Genomic DNA, 21093 nt, shown 5'->3' with positions numbered 1-21093 from the left:
GCACATCGCAGACAAACAAGGCAAGACCAAATAGCCACGTTGGATTCCCCTGAGAGGCTCTCAGGTCACATTTGTGAGGTCAAACAGGCCTTGGTTAGGATCAGGTAAAAAGGCTGCTTCCAAGCTGCTTTTCAACCCCTGTGTAAGAAGCTCCCTGCCACGCCAGAAGATGTGCTGCAAGTCTGAAGGTGACTGCCCAGGCACTGCAGCTCTCTGCTCTTACTCACGCTTATGCCCATTAACGGGTGATACCATATGAGGCTCCACATCAAGATAATATTTAATATCGTATATATCTATAAGTTCCTTTTGTCCAGTCACAAGAAGCTGTAATATAACTTGAGAGCAGGAAGAAGCTCGAGGGACTATAAACATTATCTCCTAGAATATTTTGAAGATTACTGTGCTGAAGGCTCTATAGCTTTGATGGGCTGACTAGATAATCTTAGAGGTCTTCTCCAACCTGAATGATTCTGTGATAGCAAGCTGGTGTCTCACTCCGAGATTAACCTGGAATGATGTGACTACTCTTCTGTATCCATTTCCTGCCATAAACAAATCCATGAGAAGAGACATTCCAAGGAAAAACATTTTCGTATGCAAATATTCTAAAAGCAGGAAAACAGGATGTGTCTGCAAACTGACTGCAAATGATTAATGAAACGGTGACTAGCATACGAAGCATTATAGAGCTATAGTCAGCTCAGCTCACTATAACGTATCTACAAGCCAGTGAACATCACACATGCAGCCAAAGACAAAACAGAGACAAAATTTGGACAGGTCCTTTGAACACGTGGCTGAAAACGTCATCAGTGGAGGACAACAATGAAGAGGCATCTTTAATTAAATATCACCAATAAAACTGGGCGTAGAGCTCACCCGCTGCCTGACCAGCCAAAACCAGCTCAGGCTGGAGAAGTGCAGGGCCTCGCCGAGCTGTGACGAGCTCTGTTTTCCCTTCCTTCGAGTGAGTCGTCCTTGCTGCTGACGTGCATCAGTAGCAAAGTAACAACACCTCTCCAACAGCTGGGTTTCCAGGACATATGCTCAAAGGGAAAGTCACTCCCAGCCGCTGCTGAAGACAGAGCAACAGCAAAGGCATGGATTCATCCCACTGAGTTTTTAAGTTTGCAGTGTAGCTGCCCCCATTGGTGTCTGTTCCAGTTTCCCAACATCTGCAATGCAAAACTGTTTCATATTGTCCACTGATTCACTGAGAATCTCTACGTTTTAAGACACTAAGAAAGGAATTAGCAGTCTAAATATGAACTTGAAAAGCATTGTAAAAATGGTCTTCCTCCCCCCCCCCCCCCCCCCCCGTATCTTTTCTTTTTTAACAGAATTAACTTACTAAAAGGTATGTGAAATGCAATAGAAAAACTATACAATTTTTATACATAACTAAGCCTTGCAGTGCACCAAGCCCAATTCCAAACATTCTTGCACTTTGAGTCCCACTTCTGCAAATGAAGGATCTTCATGCTCCCTAAAATCTGGGGTCACCTCGAAGTATGTCAAACACTGCTATATCCTGTGTCAGCAGCAGTACAGCAGGAACACCCAGACACTTCTATGAAGTTTGCTAACAACAAACCTTTTACTATTTCTCAGCAAAGAACCTTCTCACCTCATCCCCCTGCCAGCAGTTCATGAGATTAGAGCCCTCCTGAATTCCTTCCCCTTCTAATTGCGGCTGTTTCAGTTCTTTCTGCTGCTGCTCTGTTGGAGAGAGGGGCTGGGACTCGGTAGCACAGATTGCTCCAGCACTCAGGTGCACTTGAGGCTACAGAATCGGTACTGCATGTCTTCTCCCAGGAATTCTGACCTAGTCTAGCCTTCCGGTATTGGCAATCCTTCCTTTTCTACCTTTCTTCCTTCCATGGGATTCTTGCTGTGAAAACAACCTGTATTTTATACCTCAAGAAAGGCAGAAAGAAGTTAGAGAATGAGGGATTGTGTTTGTGCATTTTATTTTATTTTTTTTTTAGATGAGCTGAATATTCACAAAACCACCTAACAGAAGTGCATTCCTGGGAGTGCATGAGCTTGTCCTGTGAACAGCAAGAAAAGGAGGAGCCCTACCAACAGACCTCTCCCATGGACTCTGTAAGAACCTCGGGGATCCCAAACCACGCTTCAGTTAGTGCCTGAAGCCCTCTGATGACTAAAACCAACAGGAACGTTCCTACAATAAGGAATTGATAATAATCCGACATTTAACACTCAACATTAACATATTTATGCTGTAAGGGAGCAGCTCGGGTGCAGCAAGCAGTGCTAAAGCAAGAGCAGAGCTCCTACCTGGAGGGTTCAGCACTGCTGTGACAGCTCTGCCATGCCTGGCTAACAGATGTTGGGTTCTCCTGTCAATCCAAGGTAAAAGGCTCTGCGACGCAGCACAGGATGACACGTTCCTCGCCATGGTTATGCCAACAGCTAAGAGGAGAATGAAACAATTTACCCAGGCCATGCAGAAAGCCAGTGCAAGAGAGAAGCAGGACACTTCTCCTGCCTTTCTGTCCCATGCTCTCTCTAATCAAAGCACTGCGTACACCACTTCATACCAGATAATTCTTTTGGATCTGCCACTGTCCAACAAGGCTGTGTTTAGGGCACAGAGAAATCACTTTTAAGAAATTAAGTACTAATTTGGTAATAGTGGTAGTGCCATTCTGTCCCTTTGGCTATCACAGTGAACAAAGCTGCAGACTCTTAACGCCACGGGATCTGTTTCTGGACAGGAATTGCTTGGTGATATCAGCCGTTGTAAAGTGTCTTAGCCACGGAGTTAATCGTTAACTCAGGTCACCACCTCATAAAAACATCACATTGTAAGAGCACAACATGCTTAAAGCTGTCATTCGATCATGCACACAACAGGAATAAAGGAGCACATAAAAGGAGCCAGAAACTCCGCAGACCCTTCAGCTAAGGGAAGACAAACCGCACCGAGGTTTATCTCCATGGAGAAACCCACGGACAAGCCAAGCAGCGAAAACAGAGCGACGGCTTCTGGAGTACCACAGGCTGAGAAGACTGGTCCTGCGCCCTTTCCAGAAGGTGCTGCAGAAATGAGCGGGGCAGGACCCCTCACAGAAAATGCTGCCGATGCGAAGGGACTGGCGTTTGCTGAAGAACATCTGAAAGAAATGGAGAGATCTCTGGACACAGAGCCAGACGGTCCTGATACCTTTAAGCCAGCATTTTTGGAAAGTGACTATCCAAACGCAAAGCCGCTTGTTATGGTGATAAACTCAAGCTCTCCTGAAGTGTACGGTTCCAAAAGAAGCTACCAGCCTTCACCCACACCATCTATTGCAGACATGGACTGCCTGGTCTGCTTCAACAAGTACAACGTGTACAGAGTCCCAAAGCTCCTCGACTGCCAGCACGCTTTCTGTGCAGTTTGCCTCAAGCTTATCCTCAGGAAAGAAGACGATACCTGGATAATCACCTGCCCCCTGTGCAGAAAAAACACGCCTGTGTCAGGAGGATTTATCCGCACGCTTCCAAACAAAGAAGAAATCATGGACCAGTTGGAACATCCTGACACAGCTCTCGAGGTACACATCTCTCCCCCGGGGCTGGACAGCAGCAGCTGGGCTCAGAGCAGCCAAGATGTTTTATACAGAGACCAAAATGTTCCAGCAGACAACAGGCTGGCTATCCAGAGACTTGTGCTGCTCCTGCTGCTTTTGGTGATTCTCACGATCCTCATCCTCCCGTTCATATACTCGGGGACGATAAAATGGGTAATTTGTGTCATGCTTACTTTGGGGTTGCTCATGTCTATGGTGCTTTGCTGCACTCCTAAATTCTACTGGAGCTGTAATGGCAACTCACTCACAGCCTGCCACAAGGAGACCCACGTCGCTGCTATTGCCTGAAACAGCACAAGCTGCCTCGAGATAATGACTGGTTCCACCTGCACAGCCGAGTATCAGGAGCACTAGGCAGTTACTGGACTTTGAAAGCAAACATTCACATCAGAACCTCGAAGTGTTGAACTTATCCCACTAAGCCTCAAAAGCAATGCAGTGTTGTTTAATTTTATTACTGAAAACGGTAAAATACTTGTATGCTGATATTTGTAAGATAAAATTGTAAGCCGGTTTTTATCCCAGATAAATAGTTGTTGTTTTGCTTTCGTCATTTTAGTCCTGCTCACATCCTCTCTCCAATTTCTACTGCAGAACATTAGCTGAAACGTGTGACATTTGTACCCTGTGAAAATCTGTAGCTGTCACTGTGTTTTCCCACTCCTAACACAGGTATATCTTTCCTTGTGACAACGTGGGGAATTAGACTGCTAAATCTGGGGCTGGATGCCTAGCCTTAATGCAAGAGGGTAGTTTTAACAGAGTTTATCACATTAATCTGGATCCCTGACCAGAAGGTTGTTAGCAGGGGTGGGAACGGGAAAAGGGAACATCAGTTGATGTCATCTCACGTTGCACTTGAAACTAGAGAGGAAGAGGCAAAATCAACATTTCTAATTGTTACATTCACAACTTGCAAAGTGCAAGGCTCTGAAAAGCTGATGACACTCCAAGTGCCCCATGTTATGGAGCACAGAAATAGTTTCTCTCAGCTGAACCCCTTTATCTGGCTGCCTGTACCACCTCTCTTCTTGCTCTCTTCACATTACGTGCAACATTGCCCATTGGAGATGCCCACAAATTCTCCTTCCAGAGATAAAAAGGAATCTGTCAGTTGTTCTGCTATACCACACACGATTTTTTTTTTTTTTTTATATATATGGAACGTGTCCATTAAAGTTGAATAATGCTAATTGCTCACTGACTCTGTGTTTTAATTCCTCTCCAACAATTGCCATCAAAATATTTCACAGCTTCCCGACAGGAACTACAGCTGGGAAAGCATTTTAGGGAGTCTGTACAAGTGAGTCAGTAAGGAAAGCAGAAAAGTAATGTGCTGGGCTTTTTTTCCTTGATTTAAAAGAAAAACTAACTTAGTTGCAAAGAAAATACCCTACAACTCAACTAAAATAAAACTGGAAAAAATTAGGAGCTTGCTTTAGCTACGTTAGGTTTTTAAGAGTACCACAGGTCTCAGCAGACTTTGGATCAGGGCTGTAGTAAATATTTGCGCTCGTTAAGAAGGGAAACTTTTGGACCCCAGTTGCTCACTATACATATGCATTTCTATATATATATGGACAGTGTGTCCCACCAGCAGATAAAACAGATTAGATGAAGAGGGTAAGGAGCTGTTGTCCCCCTGTGCCTCGGAAAAAACAGGTCCATTTTCTACCTAAGAACAGGAACCTTCAAGGAGAACAAATGCTTTGTTTCTTCTCATAGATTTGTACAGCAATTGCAGAGTACGTATGTAATAACACCCACCAACAGCCAAACCAAGGAAAGCTTTTCAATGGCGAAAAGGCAGGAAGTTTTAAACACAAATATCGTCTTCAATGATATTATTTCAGACACAAAGGATGGCCCGGGTATTCACCTGAAAGCCATCTCAGAAAATCACGCCAAGTCTTTCAGCTCGTGGACAATTTTCCAATTGAGCTCTTTGCCCACAGCAGTGGATGACTTGCACTTCAGAGGCATGTAACAAGTCATATTGGCCTTGACATGCTGTGCATGAACGCATCAAAGTAAGGTAGAAGGGTTAAAGGAAAAGTGTGCACTAATTGCGCAGCACTCTGTTCTCATTCAAACGACCAGATAGCGAGGAAAGAACAGGCTGTCCTAAAGATAAGATGTCAAAGATGAACTGGACGGGAGCCATGACATACCCCAATTACGAAGGAAAAAAGATGGGCAGTTTTGCCCAAGAGAAGACACTTGGTCTCTTCCCAAGTGAGACCGATAACAAACAACACCCACTCCAGAAGGGCGTTCAAGTCACACCCAGTAAGAGTTTGCTATCATCAGTCAGGAGATGACCTGAAGATACCAAGAGGCAGTGTCCCTCATCCTCCGTATCACACGATGTGTGGGTTCACCTCTCTGTGCTTGTCAGTACATGGGAGTCAACAAATGACGTCTGAAAATAAGTCTGAAAAAATCAGTTTGCTACATACCAAAAAGGGTCTCGCATTCAATTTTCTTATACTAATTTCTACGATGGCAAAAAAGGCCAATGGAAAAAGGCTTCCCTGAAGGCAGCGTATGCCACTGCCCTGATGTGCAAAGGAAGAACAGGACATGTGAATCACGGTGATTTGCATTGATGCTCATAGCACAAAAAGAAACAAACAACCAAACCACGAAGGATTTGAAGGGAAATAAATGTTTCCCCTGAAAATAGCCATCCCGTTCCCAGGTATAAGGGCAGAGCACCAAAGGTTTGTATCCGCATTGAAGATACAAACAGAATTTCTAACACAATGTAGGACACCAGTGCAATTACCAGTGAGAGACTGACACACTGAGAGAGCTTGTTAAGATGAGGGGCAGTGGGTGCAAGCTGGAACGTAGGAGGTTCCACTTAAATATGAGAAGAAACTTTTTCATGGTGAGGGTGATGGAGCACTGGGACAGGCTTTCCATGGGGTTCTGGAGTCTCCTTCTCTGGAGACATTCAAAACCCACCTGGAAGCACTCCTGTGTGACGTGATCCGGGTGTTCCTGCTCCGGCAGGGGCATTGGACTAGGTAATCTTTCAAGGTCCCTTTCAATTTCTAACATTCTGTGAACTCTGTGGAGCCACGCGGTGAGATCACCAGCCACAGATGTCCCGATTTCCACCCCTGCTGCTTTGTGCTAACACTTGCCAAGCCTGTGTTCAGCATTCAACTGAAATGATTCTTTGGTCTTTAGAGCCAGTAACAATTATCTGACCCAGAGTTCATGGATGTTGGTGGAAGTCATTACCTCCTATAAGCTGAAATCTTTTATAACAGCTGCTAATTCCCATCTGACAAGATAAGGATCAATGATAACGTAAACCTCTGAAGCAGCAATTACTTAATAGTTTACAGTGAAAATGTTTACAGTTTACAGTGAAAATGTCAAAATATTCCTATTTGTATTCTAAAATGTTAAAGGATCTGTTTGCATCCGGTTCTTCTTCACACCATTTTTTTTGACAATAAAGTCTCAGCTCCAAATGACCTTGCCCTGCTTACCATACCTAGCTGGCTCCTGATTTCGTGCAGTGATTAAATAACAAACTGCAGTCTGACAAAGAGAGGTTCATAGTGAGAAACGGGCCAAAGCAGCAGCCAACGTACTGCATGAATACATCAGAACTATGTTTTACAAACCTTCCCCATCCCAAATCATTTTCAGGTTTCTTATCAACAAACAGCACCGGTCACCCACCACAGCTAATTATGTGAGGGAGACGGGTGCCTTAAAAAATGTGAGCGGAGGTGTTCTAAATCACTGTTAACTACAGGAGTCCAGCTTTATCTACAGAACCTTAAATTATCAATAATCATGTTGCCTTTGGTTATTATTAAGCTATATAATAAGATCCCAAGTTTACAACATCTGATAAAACCCATGATTAATTATCATTCCACTCCTGATTTGAACTACTTTGAACAGCTCTTCTGCATTATCACACAGATATAAACAGGCAAAAATAAACATGGAATAAATAGCGTATTTCACACTTCAACATCACTCAGATGCTGTACAAAGACAACTTTTGGTCCTCAAACGCACTGCTGTCAAATCTACAAGAAACTAATTTGCAGATTTTGGTCTGAGAGCACAGATTTGTGTCCAGATGATATATTTTTTTTTGCTTGTTGTGAACTATTTGCAGATTGTCCACGGTGCTGTGCAGTTACCTAAGTCACAAATGAAGTATGTACCTTTTGTACCTTAATGGGGATCAGCAGAGCACGCCTTCTAAACCTTGTCACATTTATCTATATGATGATGCTTAAAATACATAGGGGTAATGACTACTTGTATGAGTAAACCTGAAGGACCTAATGTTAGCTGCAAGCAAGTGGGACAGGATATTTGGCCACATTAAAAGGGCTTTTAAACAGAAAAAGTATGTGGATTTATTTGTTTATTTTTACCTTACAAGTCCAAAGCAGCATATTTTTAAGTATAAATCAGTTACCCCAGATACCAAGTGACCAAAACGAGTTTTGCTTTCATGAAACAGGGCCATGCAGAAAAACTGCTTCTCTTCCCCTGAAAAACTGGATTTCACTAAGAATTGCCAAGCACTGTACTTGCAGTTCCCACTCGAGCCTACTCTCAAAGCAAAAACATTTCTCAAAACCCATAAAACACAATGCAAAAGCCTTATGCTGAGGTAGCTGAGTTAATTCCACAGCCCAGGTGTAGCCCTGGGGTTTCTGCAGGGCCAGTTAACTACAGCTGGCTGACCAAAGCCTCCCAACCTGTGCCTGGAGCCCTGCTTCCATCAGAAGCAATATATCCATGGTCCTCATGTTTGCCTGGACATATATAAATATATATATATATATATACACACACACACAGAGAAAGCTACTTCAGCTCCTGTTTGGATGCCTTTGGGATCCCACCTGGTGGATCACACGCAGTGTGAGGCAGCACTGAAGCTTCACCTTCCCTGTGATGTGTGCATACGTATGTATATAAATAGATATACACACAAAAAGTTACTTCAGCTCCTGTTTGGATGCCTTTGGGATCCCACATGGTGGATCACACACAGTGTGAGACAGCACTGAAGCTTCACTTGCCCTCAGAGCAGCCCCCAACCTGTCTCATGTCAGGGGTAACAAAGACGTCTCTGCATTCAGTGGTGGTGACCTGAGAGCAGCTTTCACCCAATACACCTCACCCCACCGCTCTCTGCAATCCTCCCTCTGAGAGAGAAGCATTCTCAGAGGGAAAGAAGAGCCTTAAAGGGGGACGGAAGAGCTGCCACTCAGCTCAGCCCTAAACCCTAGCAGGGCACCCAAGATGGCAGAGCAAGGGTGCTGTGAGGAAGGAGCTGTGACACCTATTTTGACTGAAGCAGCACCAGGCCTCGCTGCCGCCCCACCGCTGCCACAACCCTATCACAACCCCCATAGGAAGGCCGGGAACGGTACAAATACCAGGAATGGGGCGAAAACAGGGAGCAGGGCTCGCCATCAGCCCGGCCCCAAAACACATCCCCCTCAGCGCAGCGCGCCGCCTGCCCGCCCTCTTTACGCTACGCCAGCAGCGTAGGAGAGCGCAGGGCCGCCCAGCACTGCCCGCTGTCCTTACGCAACCTCCGTAGGGCTGACAGGGGCGGAAGGGGCGGGAGGCGGTGGCGGCCGGGAGCGCGGCGGCCCCTGAGGGCGGCCGGGCCGGCAGCAGGTCGGAGCCGGGCCGGGGGAGGTGGGGAGAGGGTTCACGGGGCTCCCCGGGGCTCTTTCGGCTCCGGGACCGGCCGTGGTGCGGCTCCTGAGGGCAGGGCTGTGGCGGCGTCGCGCCCCTGGGCTCTCCCGCCCCTGCAGGGGGTCGCTCTCCTCAGGGGGTGTCGTGGGGGGGTGGCTGGTGGTGGTAGGACTTGAAAGGATTTGCGACAAAACTGAGTGTTATCAGCAGCCTAGTGGTAGTGTCAGCCTCGAGCTGAGGCGTCTCTGTGTTTTTCCACTGAGGGTTTTTTTATTTGCTGGTAATGTGCCTACCTGACGTGTAAGGACCCTGCTTCTAAACGACTGCTGCTACAAGGATCTGTGTTAACCACATCCAACACGCTCAATTTTGCAATTGCTTCAGCTTCTAGCCTTGCCATGCCCCTGTCCCTCTGCCCTCCATCTCTAATCTGTGATTTCCATTTATTTAGGACACGTCTCCGTGGCAGTGGCCTGCGTTGCCTCCTCGTGTTGTGAGGTGAGAAGCGGTTTTATCCAGGGCTGCATTAATCTGGATTAATTGCCTTCCACGTTTGCGCTTAGTATTGATGGGCTAAAAGTGAAGGCTGACTGTGGAGAGCATGCCTCTGCTGTACAGCTTTAGATCCACGGAAGGGTTATCTTTTTACTTTCCCCATAGGATTGCAGGAAGCACTATATAAAATACACCACCTCTCAAGAAAACAAAGGGCTTTGTGTGAAAAGTAAGCACTGGAAGCGACACAAGTTTCTCTTTCAAATGGCAGTTCAGATTATGGAAATGCTATAGGTTGCTGAATTGCATTGTTGAAGACAGAGACCTGAATTCCAGCGTCACAAGCTGTAAATAACTTTCAGTGTAAGTTTTTTGCTCAGGTCTTGACTCCCTCTTGTTGAATTTAGTGGCAAAGCTTCCTGGGCTAAGTATTTGTACTAAATCACGTTGCTATTTTTATGCTGCCATGTGAAAAACCAAGCCCATTTTCCTCAATGTTTATGGCAAACTCGATACCTGTGTGAAGGGCACACATCCAGTGTCTTGATCAGAGCACCCTCAGAGCTCTCATTTCTAGATGAGGTGGCAGAGAAAAGTCTTTCCTAAACTTTCTTGGGGTATTCTAGATACTCACCATCACAAATTATTTGCTGCATAATGGAAATAAAGTTGCCTGCAAGAAGCCACTATGGTGTCACTCCGTAACAGGTCACCTCTTGTATTATTGGGAAATAAGGTTAAACTCTGCAGTTGTACTTTTCCTGGATTCTTTATAGATGCTTTACTTTTCATGTGACGCTCTGGCTACTAGATTAAAATTCTGTGTAACCCTGGGTGTGCCTGTGAGGCTGGTGTAGCCCCCAACCCAACTATCCAGGCACCTCTTTACAGTTGAGTTACATGTTTATGATGCTGGAATGAGGGTCAATCTGCCACATCTTAAACCAAAGCAAAGATACGGGTGGAAATAGGGTCACTGCTCTCTTTTTTTTAGCCATCTGGATACTCTTACCTCTTCCTCAGATCTGTTGTTAATTTTTTCCTTAAGGACATCCTCGTGGTGTCTATGAACATCTCAGGAACTTTAGGGCTAGATAAAATATTATGAGGGTTGCTGGTTTGGCTTCTTAACAAATCAATAAATCTATCACAGCAGCAAAGGGAATTTTATTTTCAGTGCTGGTTCCCATGGTGAGTTAATACATCTGTGCCCAGGAGTGAGCTGCCACGCCAGATTATTGTTTGTGAAGTTACTGATACTTCAAGTTAGATTATTCCTAGGCAAGTTGGTTGGTAAGTCAGGCTGTGGATGTTTAAGGAAGCTCAGAACTTAGTGATGTGAGATAGATTTTGGGCATCCAGACAAGGACTTTGGAGCTCCTGAGGTAATAAAAGGAAGTCTTGGGATTTGGGGCAGGGGACAGAATCCTGGAGAGGATGGGGACTCATCCTGCTCAGTCCCCGGGGCTGCAGTTCTGTGGGTACAGCTGCTGCTGCGTGGTGGGACTGGTAGGGTGGAGGGTCTGGCCCTGATCCCAGGCACCGCTCTCCTTGGGGAAGCAGAATCTGGCCGTTCCCTTCTCCGATTGATGGGGAAATAACAGGGATCATTTATTCCTGCAGACCATGACAGATAAGCACAGATGTAATAAAATCTGTAAGAGGAGCTGCTCCTCTGGTGCACTTCTTTATTCTAGGACTATTCTGTTCTATTCTAATTCCCGTTTAGTCACCTTCCTTTCGCCAGGGTTCAGAAGAAAGGAGGCATCTAAGAGCAAGCAGAAAGCAAAATGCACAGCTTGCCCTTGGGAAACTGATCAAGTCCTGATGAGGTCGGTAGAACTTCCCAGTGAAGTAAGTGAGGTTTGGAGCAGGCTCTTACCTAAATTAAATCATGAAATGTGTCTGCCTGGTTTCCCTCAGCTCTGTTAGCTGCCTGCGTTGTCAGCCAGGCCTCCCGGTATAACGAGGGGGGCTCCTGGGAGCAGTTCTGAGCAGTTCGGTTGGAAGCTCGTAATCGAAAGGTGCAAACGCTTCTGTGCTCTCCAAGATAATATTTTGGCCCAGCTCAAGGCCCGTGTGGTGTGGGCATGTTATGTTTTGGGAAATGCAGTGGTGGGTTGCACAGTTCAGAGAATATTATAAGCAAAGCACAGCAATGGCCATGGGAAATAAGCAGTCCCATTAAAAGTCTTTCTAATCAGAGGCTGTGGCTGGACTCAACTTTATAACACTGTCAGGAAAATGAACAGAGGAGCAGTTTGGGTTGAGGAGGAGAGAGGCAAATTATTTCCCAGGCAGCCATACTGGTCCCTGCACGAGGTTCAGACCTCTTATTCTCCGTGCTATTTTTGCAGTAAACACGTGAATGATATGGCTGAGTGGAGCCCAGTTTCTTTGCACCTTGAAGAGGACTTCTCCTTTTTCTGTGAGAAGTATTGTCAACGCATTTTGTGCAGAAATTTAAGAGCTGGTGAACAGAAGGCCTCCTGTTGTAGGTTTTGGTCACAGCATCACATTGCAGCAGGATGCACCAGCTGGACTTTGACGGGCCTGCTTACTCTACACCAGCAAGTGTGGCAGTCAAAAAGCTTTTTTGTCTCCTTGCTTCCTGGTTTTAATTTTTTTTTTCCTCCTTTTTCTTCTTTGAACTTGCAGGTAGAAATGGCCGCAGAAGAGAAGTGGAAAAGCTGGACTTCGAAACAGCATAGCGGGGCTGAGCAGGCAGGCGAAAAGGACTCGTGCGTGCTTCTGAGCCAGCAGCTGGGGGAACCTGGAAGATTCGCCTACGCAGCGCTTTGTGGGATATCCTTAGCAGGGCTGTTCCCTGAAAAAGAGCAAAGGTACTACACGTGGGCACATGGGGACGAGCAAAGGAGGTGGCTTTTGGGTAGCAGCTCGGACCAAGCTGGTGTCGGCATACCGCTCTGTTTGGGGTCTTCCAAAGGTACAGGATTTGAAGATTCTTTTAGCTCTGGGTCTCTTCACGAAGATGAATGCTCAAATTAGGGAAGGTGACACAAAACTGAGTCTGTAAGACCTGACTGCTCTGCAGACTGATCACTGGCATTGATGTTTTCCTGCCGTTTCCTTGCTGGTGTTCTTCTAAAGCCTGTTGAAATGTAAAGGACACGTTGACATTAGGTGTTTTCTCAACCATTTCCTTAATCATACTGACTTTCTGTTACACCTTTTAAGGCTTCTGTACTTCAGCACAAATTGCATCCCTTAATACAGCAAGCTTCAAAGCATGTCTTGAAGAAAGGTCTGGCCTCATCCTGATTGCTTTCTTCTTTGTTTAGCAAGCTTGTTTGTGAGAAGCTCACCTTCTGTTGACTTCTTAGCATGCTTTGAATTTTGTGTGAACAGCAGTAGATCAGCATTTGAAAGCAGAGACCACTGAAAGCTTGCAAAAACATCCAGTTACAGGGCCTTAACCTCCTCTGTTGCCTTACAGCTCCTTCAGAACAGAATTCATAGATGGTTTGGTGAAATGGCTGGGCCTGCCTGATGCTGTCTTACCTGCCATGACAGCATTTGCCAGTGGCTTAGGAGGTGAGGGCACAGAAACTTTTGCCCAGCTTTTGCTGAAGGATCCCATCTTGAAAGATAATCCTGTTGTCATTATCCAAGTAAGTCCATGCGTTGCCCTTGCCCTTGTTTGCTTTTGCAAAGAAGATTTTTCCTGGGTGTCTGTTTGCAGTGGAAGTTCTGCTTGTACAGTCAGGGAAGTAAAACTTGGGTTTCTGGTACGCGTGTGCTTCTGTGTGGCTGGCACTCTCTCTGTCCATTAACAGCTCATGGAAGTGATGACCATGAGATGCAGTTCCTGCTGAATTAACATTTTGTCTTTGACGCCTTTGCTCTACAGAGAACCATCAGCCTTTTTGCTTTGACTGTACTCTTGCAGTGTTTTTGATTCATACAGACATTCTACGGATTTCGGTGAAGCACTGAACGTGCTAGGCCTGAGTTTTTGTACGTTTAAGAGACCTTTCACCCTACTCTGAACGAGGGGGATTTTGTAGCAGCAGAGAAATGTGTATACGCATGGGTAGCTTGAGTGTAGGGGGCCAGATCCTCCAGCTTTTACACAGCTTAAGGTTCCTCTCCCTGTAATACAAAATACCTCTACATATTTGAGAACCAGGCAGAAAGACTGCTGGTACAGGCAGAGCACAGAGGGTGCTCCAAAGAGCACAGTTCTCAGTCTTTTCTCCAGAGTCAGCTTTGGCTGGAAGGAAAAAGTTACAGGTCCTTCTTTCTTTCATTGATAAAGCGTTATTGAGGCTGAAGCCGTAATGTTCTGATGTTCGAGCTGATGTAAAGATAAGAGAGTACGCATTTTGGTGGCATTCACCTTTGCTTCAGAGTCTCAGCTGTGGAAGATATCTCCTCATTCGCTCTCACGTTATGTGTGCCTTGGAGGGCGAAGAGCTGTTGCTGCCAGGCACGCTGTGGCCACGGTCACCGAGCTCCGGTACACAAGGAAGTGGTGAGGTATCCTGAGAGCAGCTGGTACGCTGGCGGTGAGTAATGGTTAGCACACACTCACCTTCAGCAATGACAACCTGATGGAGCAAGAGATGCAAGAGCAAGGCTGTGTGAGTAAAGATATGACGGGAGGGATCTTCCTCGGTCACGACCAACTCCCATTATCTCAGCCTTCTTTTGTGTCTCCTAGGCAGTCCTTAAAAGGGTCTGCCCCAAACATCCCTATGTTACAAGGCTCAAAATAGCTTGGCAATATAAGTGTAGTTAATTAGTCAGCTAGGACAGATCTTCTCAAAGCTCTTTTGATGTTGTTTGCTCAGAATAAATCTTGGGTCTCTCTATATCTAGATGGCCTGGTAGTTCCCAGGCTTTTTTCCCTGGTTCTGTCTACTCCAGGATGAATTTTCTAGAGTAAGGCAAATCTTCCTGCATTGCTGCGAGTTTATTAAGGGTGAAACTGTGGCAAAAATTAACTTGTGCTTGCTTAGAGCTTATCCTGCATGAGGGCTCCATGTGCTTTTACAAAAGGGGCTCCGGGTCAGTGGGATTGTGCAATATCTTACGAGAACTGAGATACTTATCATGGTTCCAGGTGGAACACAGAAGCCATAGATAATAATTCTTTGATTAGTTGAAAGCAAAGATCAGGAGTAGTTACCAGTCTGATGCCTCACCAGCTGGATCTCAGGCAGTCGTGTATATATGCAAAGTGATCCCTTCTGTCAAAATGATACATAATTAACAGTTGTCACAGAGCAGGGCACAAGAGTCTTGCAGGATGTCGTTGGCAACCTAAAGGTACCCCGCTGAGATGAGCTTTGTCCTTGTTACCTGAAAATAAACACGCTGTGGGACAAAGCTTTGGTAATTCTTCATCTGTTGCTTTATGATAGTATTGCTTCTTTTTTTCAGCTGCTTTTATTTACCTGGTTATTACAAGAACACCCTCAAATTGTTCGGCGTGCTCAGTGGCAGGGTCCTGCCAGCACTGCTGCCTGCATTTCTGAACGCCCTCCACCTCAGAGGTGCTGAGGAGATGATGCATGGCCAGGAGACTGGAGATGAGCTCACCACTGATTCATTGAATATTCGAGGCCTGTGAATTTTTGTCTTTGTTTGCATTCATTGCAGGTGACTAATCCATGCAAATGTTGGGTAATTGAATCCTTTCTAGACAACAGGAGTTGTAACAAACAGGTTGTGGGTGTGGTAGGAGAAAGCAGTGATTCCTGTTGGTTAGGAATACTTCTATTTACGTTTAGTGACAACAAAAGGGAGGGAAAGAAGTTGACTTTGCCCACTTTTGTTTCCTTATGATAGGTGAGAAAACATTGAAAGTTCTTACAAATCTTTATTTTTTTTTTTTCTCTGAACACATTTACAATGCCCTGTGGTTTTTGCCCTGTGTTTTTTTTTTTTTTTCTTTCCTCCCCCCCTCAGAGGCACTGCGGTGTGGATTGGAAACTTTCTGTTGTTGAGGAAATCCATTTTGAACTTGTAGCCGTGCATGGCAAAGACTCCAAATAACGATTGTCTTCCTTTCTTTGTAAGGTTTCACTCATTCGCATGTGTGGTAGTCTTCAGAGTCCACAGAGAAATTAAAACCACCTCTGCTTCAAAATGAAACATCACAACAACTGCAGAGAGAGAGAGAGAGAGACTACTTGTAAACTAATCTAATCAGTGCTGATTGGATTCCAGATGACTACCCAGCAGTACGTGCAAAGCCTTAAGCAATTAGGAAGAGCTGAGTATGTTAATGGTCACTGATGCAATGGAAGAGTAGTTTATCACCTGATTACCCGCATCCATCTCTCATCTTTTGAACTACACGTACCTAAATGCTTAGGTCGGATTTTTGAAGGAGTTTCTTTGCCATTGGGTGCCACCTTGTACGCTGGGTGGCCTGTATGGAGCCTGAGCCGTGACCTGTGGCTCCTTTTGCAACACCTGGGGAGCATTTACTGCCTATAAACGGGCTCTGAGCAAAATGCAGCCCTCTTCAGGAGGCTGCCTGCAGTAGTCTGGAGGAAAGGACAGCTGGGGGAGCAGTGTGCATGCACGGAGTAGGAATTGTGGCTGAGGCCCTTTTTCTTCTGCAGTGGGGTGACTGAGGGGAGCAGAGGAGACCTGATTCGGTGCTTAACTTAAATGACAACGGTTGTTTGTAGGCTGGAGATAAGCCAGGACTTTCCTTTTCACGGGTGAGTGCTCCAGCTGCTGGGATGCAGGATGATGTGGTGGTGACTGATTTGTGCTGAGCCCAGCTCAACAGAACCTGCTGGAGATGCTTGCAGGGCAGGAAAGCAGAGGCAGCTTTCTCTGTGGCTGGGAGCAGCCACCCAGGGATTTAGCAGAAGAGCACTCGACCAGTTGTGTGCCTGCAGGTGCCTGAGCAACACGTCTGGAGTGTGTAAACATTCGTCAGCGATGGAGCAAAGGTTTTAGGGCTGTACCTTGTGAGAAAGAATCCAGTCTGATGCATACATCCAGCTGCCCTGGTCTTCTGGTTTATCTGGTCCTGTGGAAATTCTCTGTTCTCCTTTATGAAGTAGTAGACTCCCCTCATGTTAAAATGATTTTCAGAGTCCAGACACTCCCTGTGGACTGGGTAATACCTACAGTTTGCTTCTGTTCTAGTAGGACTAGGTTAAGATTGGCTTGTTCTCTGCTCTACACTTCTCGTGCAGTAGGGAAATGATTAGAGACATTTTTATGATACAAATTTTGCTTAGGGGCTTATGGGAATAATAATCATAAACTGCTTGGCAGCATCCTACATCTTTGGCGGTGCTTCTTGTGTTCCCAAAGGGCTGAGGATTCTCTGTAAAATTCAGCTGCACTTTTGTGTGTGTAGGAGAGGGAAGTAGCTAGACTGAGCTAGTGCTTAATGTTGTAGTTACATAGAGAACTTAAACTTTATTCAGTGACAATAAAAGAGGAGAACAAAGCAGTAAAAACACTACCTCCTTCATTAGAACTTCTCATTTAAAGAACACTGACCTCTTTTCATGGATATGTCCACAGAAGCCTTCTATTGGATTGATCTGGTTTTCCATTTTTTTCCCCATGAAAAGCCAACACAGTCCCTCAATCTTTTTACAGATAAATTCTGAGATTTCTATTTTTGAGTGCTTAATCCAAAAGAACTTTGTGCCAGTTCAGCTTTACTGCCTAGAGCTACGAATTCCCAGAATGCCAAAGAGGGGCCACTGATCCCTCTGAGTAGCATTCAAACCTATTCCTGTTGAAAATACAGCACATGTAACTGGAAGAACAGAAGATGTTAGAGCAGTAGGAGAGGCTTAGAGCCTGGTTTCTCCCAGATTTGAAGTCCTGTGTAATCATGGGGCTTTCAGTTGCAACACAAGTGCTAATAACAAAAAATGTGGTCTACTTCAGCATGTACGAAGCAGGTGCTGCCCTCCCATCCTGTGCTGATCTACTCCTCCAGCCATTTGTACCCGCATAGGCACAGTTTCTGCTGGAAGCATTTGGCCTTGCTCTGCTCTGCTCCATTCGGTTACAGTTTGCTGTCATCCCACATTTAGGAGTGGACATGCTGCACTAATTTAATCAAGGTCCGATCGGTTTTCATGCCTCCATTTTAATACATCTAGGTGTACGTCTTCACTTTTAACTGGAATATTTTTTTTTGTCTTTTCAGGATCTTTTGTCCTTCTCTCTTAGAGATGGTAAGTTTATTCAGCTTTTGTTCTTTATAAGAATAATATCGGTGAGTTCATATCTGATACTTTACAATGCTCAAAAAGCTCAGGGTACCAGCCCGTCCTGCTTTATCCTAGCTTCATTTCTAGCAAAAGCAGCACGCTCTTACCTATGTCCACTGCAGGAAAGGCAGTTATTGTAACAGGAATGATTAATAATACCCGTTAAAAATTGAACAATCATTCACCTCCTTAGCCTCACATACCGTGTATTGGCATGCAATTGTATGTGTTGATAAAAAAAAAAAAGTTTTGCAATTAAATACCTGGGTGGGAGACTTTATTCTTCAGCCCTTCTAGGGGCCTCTTCTTCCTTGAGGAGGGCAGTGAAGCCCTCCTCAATTGAAAATGAAACTGAAAATGAAAATTTCAGCCCCACAAATCTTCTGTGTGCCACTTGTTGTCTAAAAGGAAAAAAAATATATTCAGGCAATAAATTCTAGTGTGTTTAATGTGAAGCCTATTCTGAGTAAATGTGACTTTATGTGTATACTGTACCACACATGCAACAAAATTCTGGTTTACAATCTGTAACATTGATTCGTCTGATAAAAATCATGAAATAAAGACTGCCATCTGAACAAAATCTTCATTTTGAAAAGAAGCCTGTTTATTATCACAACCTGCATTTTTTAAAATCCCTGTGCTGTAGCCTGTTCATACAGGAAAGCACTCGCTGGTTGTTGATGAGCCTGTTTCAGTTGAGAACAAAGTACTGCTTTTGTTCTTTTATTTTTAATGGAAAATTGACACGTCAGTTATTGCAAAATTGCTTATTTTGCTAAGCTGGAACTTAAAACAAATAGATTTTCAAGCCTTACTGAATTACGGCCAGGCTGGCTGAGTAGAAAGCAAAATTGTGCATTAGCAGGCAGGGAGCAGGAAGGCTGCTTCTTAAGACACCTGCTCAGACTTGCATGATGTGGCACGTCAGGGATGAGGTGAAGATAAATCCTAGCCTTAGTTCTCGACTCAGCACAAGTTTTAAAAGTGGCCTGATTAAAGCCTCCTGAAGTATTTTGGTATCTTGGTAATGATGGTAATAAATAAACAACCTTAACAAATTGCTGAAGGCTGTATTTGATCTATGTGCAGCAGATATCAGAACTCTTCTTTGTAGTTCTGTCCTACAGGTATCTTAACCCAACCCCAGAAACACTGTTGTGTTTTCCATCCTGGAGTGCACCAAGAACCCTTTACAGAAGCCCGCTCTCAGCAAGCAGCAGATGCTACCGAGAGAAACACATTAAAAACTAAAGAGTTGGCACGCAACATTTTAAAATCTATTAAATTTAAACTATTGTTTGTGTGTGTTTTTTTTTTTTTAAGTACATGTAATTATAAGCCTGGGAGTAATCATATCAGGTGTTGTTTTAGTGCAATGTCCACTCCTGCATCTCATGCGGTGAGGAATAAATGCAAACAATCATCAGTGCTACACGGGACTGAAGTCACCCCATGCTTCTAGGTGGTTCAAAACTCCAGAGTCCCTCTTGTTGCCAACAAGATCGATTGAGCATAAAGCTTTATGAAGGTGTAGTTGTAGAATAGGACATATCTTGCACCAGTGCATACCTGAGATGTTCTGTGCCACATTGCCTGTGTGTGACGTGTTTGATATCACCAGTCAGGACTGGTCTTGCTGCAGCATTTCAATGTTCAGAAGAGAGATCCGGTCTTTCCAAAGCCCAAAGGCCTCTGTTGGAGAAGAAGACCAAAAGATTTGAGACCTGCCTTGTTGGCAATTACCTGAGTCCTGGTTTCAGCTGGGATAGAGTTAATTTTCTTCTTAGGAGCTGGTACGTAGGTTTTGGATGTAGGATGAGAATAACATGGATAGCACACAGATGGCTTTCAGCACCTTGTGCTGCCCTGCCAGCGAGGAGGCCGGGGGTGCACCAGGAGCTGGGAGGGGACGGCCAGGACAGCTGACCCAAACTGGCCAAATGTCCCCCACCGTGCGGTGTCACGCAGAGCAATAAATGGGGGGAGTTGGCTGGCGGGGGGGACAGGCTGCTGCTCGGGGTCTGGCTGGGCATCAGTCAGCAGGTGGTGAACAGTTGCATTGTGCATCACTTATTCTGTATATATTTTTTTTATCATTATTACTATTATTTTCCCCTTCTTTTCCTGTTCTATTAAGCTGTCTTTATCTCAACCCACGAGTTTTACCTTTTTTTCCATTCTTTCCTCGATCCCACTTGGGGGCAGTGAGCGAATGCCTGTGTGGTGCTGAGCCGCCTGCTGAGTTAAACCACAGCCACCAGGGACAGCGACTGCTGAAAGGATGAGGTTTGCAGGGGGGAGGATTTTCCACCTAGAGCTCTCTTCTCTAGATAATAATAGTTTTAAACACATGAAAGAGAAAGAGGGCCCGAGGGTTGGAGCTGTGCTTGCGTGGGATACGGTTCTCTAGCACAGCTGGGTGTACCACTTGCTATTTAATCTGGTGTGATGAAGACTGATTTAATTTCCTGGGCTTCCCTGTGTTTAAGGGTACTATGATGCTCGAGCAAGAGTGTTGATCTGCCGCGTTATCTGGCTGCTGAGAATCCCCCTGGAGGAGCTGGAGGCCCTGGAGGAATCACTGCTTGAGAGCCTGAAGGAACAAAAAGAGGAAGAGTCAGAGTAAGAACAATTCAGTCGGCTATGGGATGAAAAAACACTGCTGCTGCTTGAAAGTCTAGAATCAATGATTGTGCCTAAGTTCAGTCTCTGATCATGCTCCCCTTGGTTCTTAACTTAATCATTTATGGCTTGATAAGAGCTGCAGAGCCCTCACAGCACTTCGACTGCACCGAGAACCATGAAAGCTCAGCACTCTTAAAATCAGAGTTGTGACCTAACCTTGCGAGCTGATTAGAGCTCCTCTGTACCAAACTGCCTCACATCCTTGTTTCAGTTTTGTCTTCTAGACCATAGATTATGCTTAAATGCATCATAATGAGCTTGTATTTCTTATCTCTTGGCCCAGTATTCCTTAGATAGAACCAAACAGGTTTACAGGTGGATTGGACCATCTTGAAGGAACCATAAAGCTGAAAGGCAAACAGGCTGCATGCTTGGTGACC

General features: G+C 45.1%; 2 protein-coding genes across 5 annotated transcripts in view; both read left to right on the top strand.

Annotated features, from left to right (window-relative positions):
* Nucleotides 1-2966: 2966 nt before the first annotated feature.
* Nucleotides 2967-3890, top strand: RNF186 (ring finger protein 186; the record flags this gene model as incomplete). The annotated part of the gene is made up of 1 exon (XM_084300222.1): nt 2967-3890. One exon carries the CDS (start codon nt 2967-2969, stop codon nt 3888-3890), a length of 924 nt encoding a protein of 307 aa, XP_084156348.1.
* Nucleotides 3891-9221: 5331 nt separating this feature from the next.
* TMCO4 (transmembrane and coiled-coil domains 4) overlaps nt 9222-21093 on the top strand; it is a 43459-nt gene continuing 31587 nt past the window's right edge. For all 4 annotated transcript variants that reach the window (XR_014619061.1, XR_014619062.1, XR_014619063.1 and 1 more), the window contains exons 1-6: nt 9222-9284; nt 9757-9803; nt 12459-12643; nt 13258-13432; nt 17962-17989; nt 20518-20650. Coding sequence is in view for 1 of the 4 variants with exons in the window: in XM_084300109.1 (XP_084156235.1) it covers nt 12465-12643; nt 13258-13432; nt 17962-17989; nt 20518-20650 (515 nt within the window). In the remaining 3 variants the exon portion in view is untranslated. The remainder of the gene's footprint in view (nt 9285-9756; nt 9804-12458; nt 12644-13257; nt 13433-17961; nt 17990-20517; nt 20651-21093) is intronic.

This window comes from Netta rufina (assembly GCF_964035555.1).
Source record: "Netta rufina genome assembly, chromosome: 22".
NCBI classification, from domain to species: Eukaryota; Metazoa; Chordata; class Aves; order Anseriformes; family Anatidae; genus Netta; species Netta rufina.
Note: the sequence above shows the minus strand (reverse complement) of the source record. Positions and strands in the feature narration are given on the sequence as shown.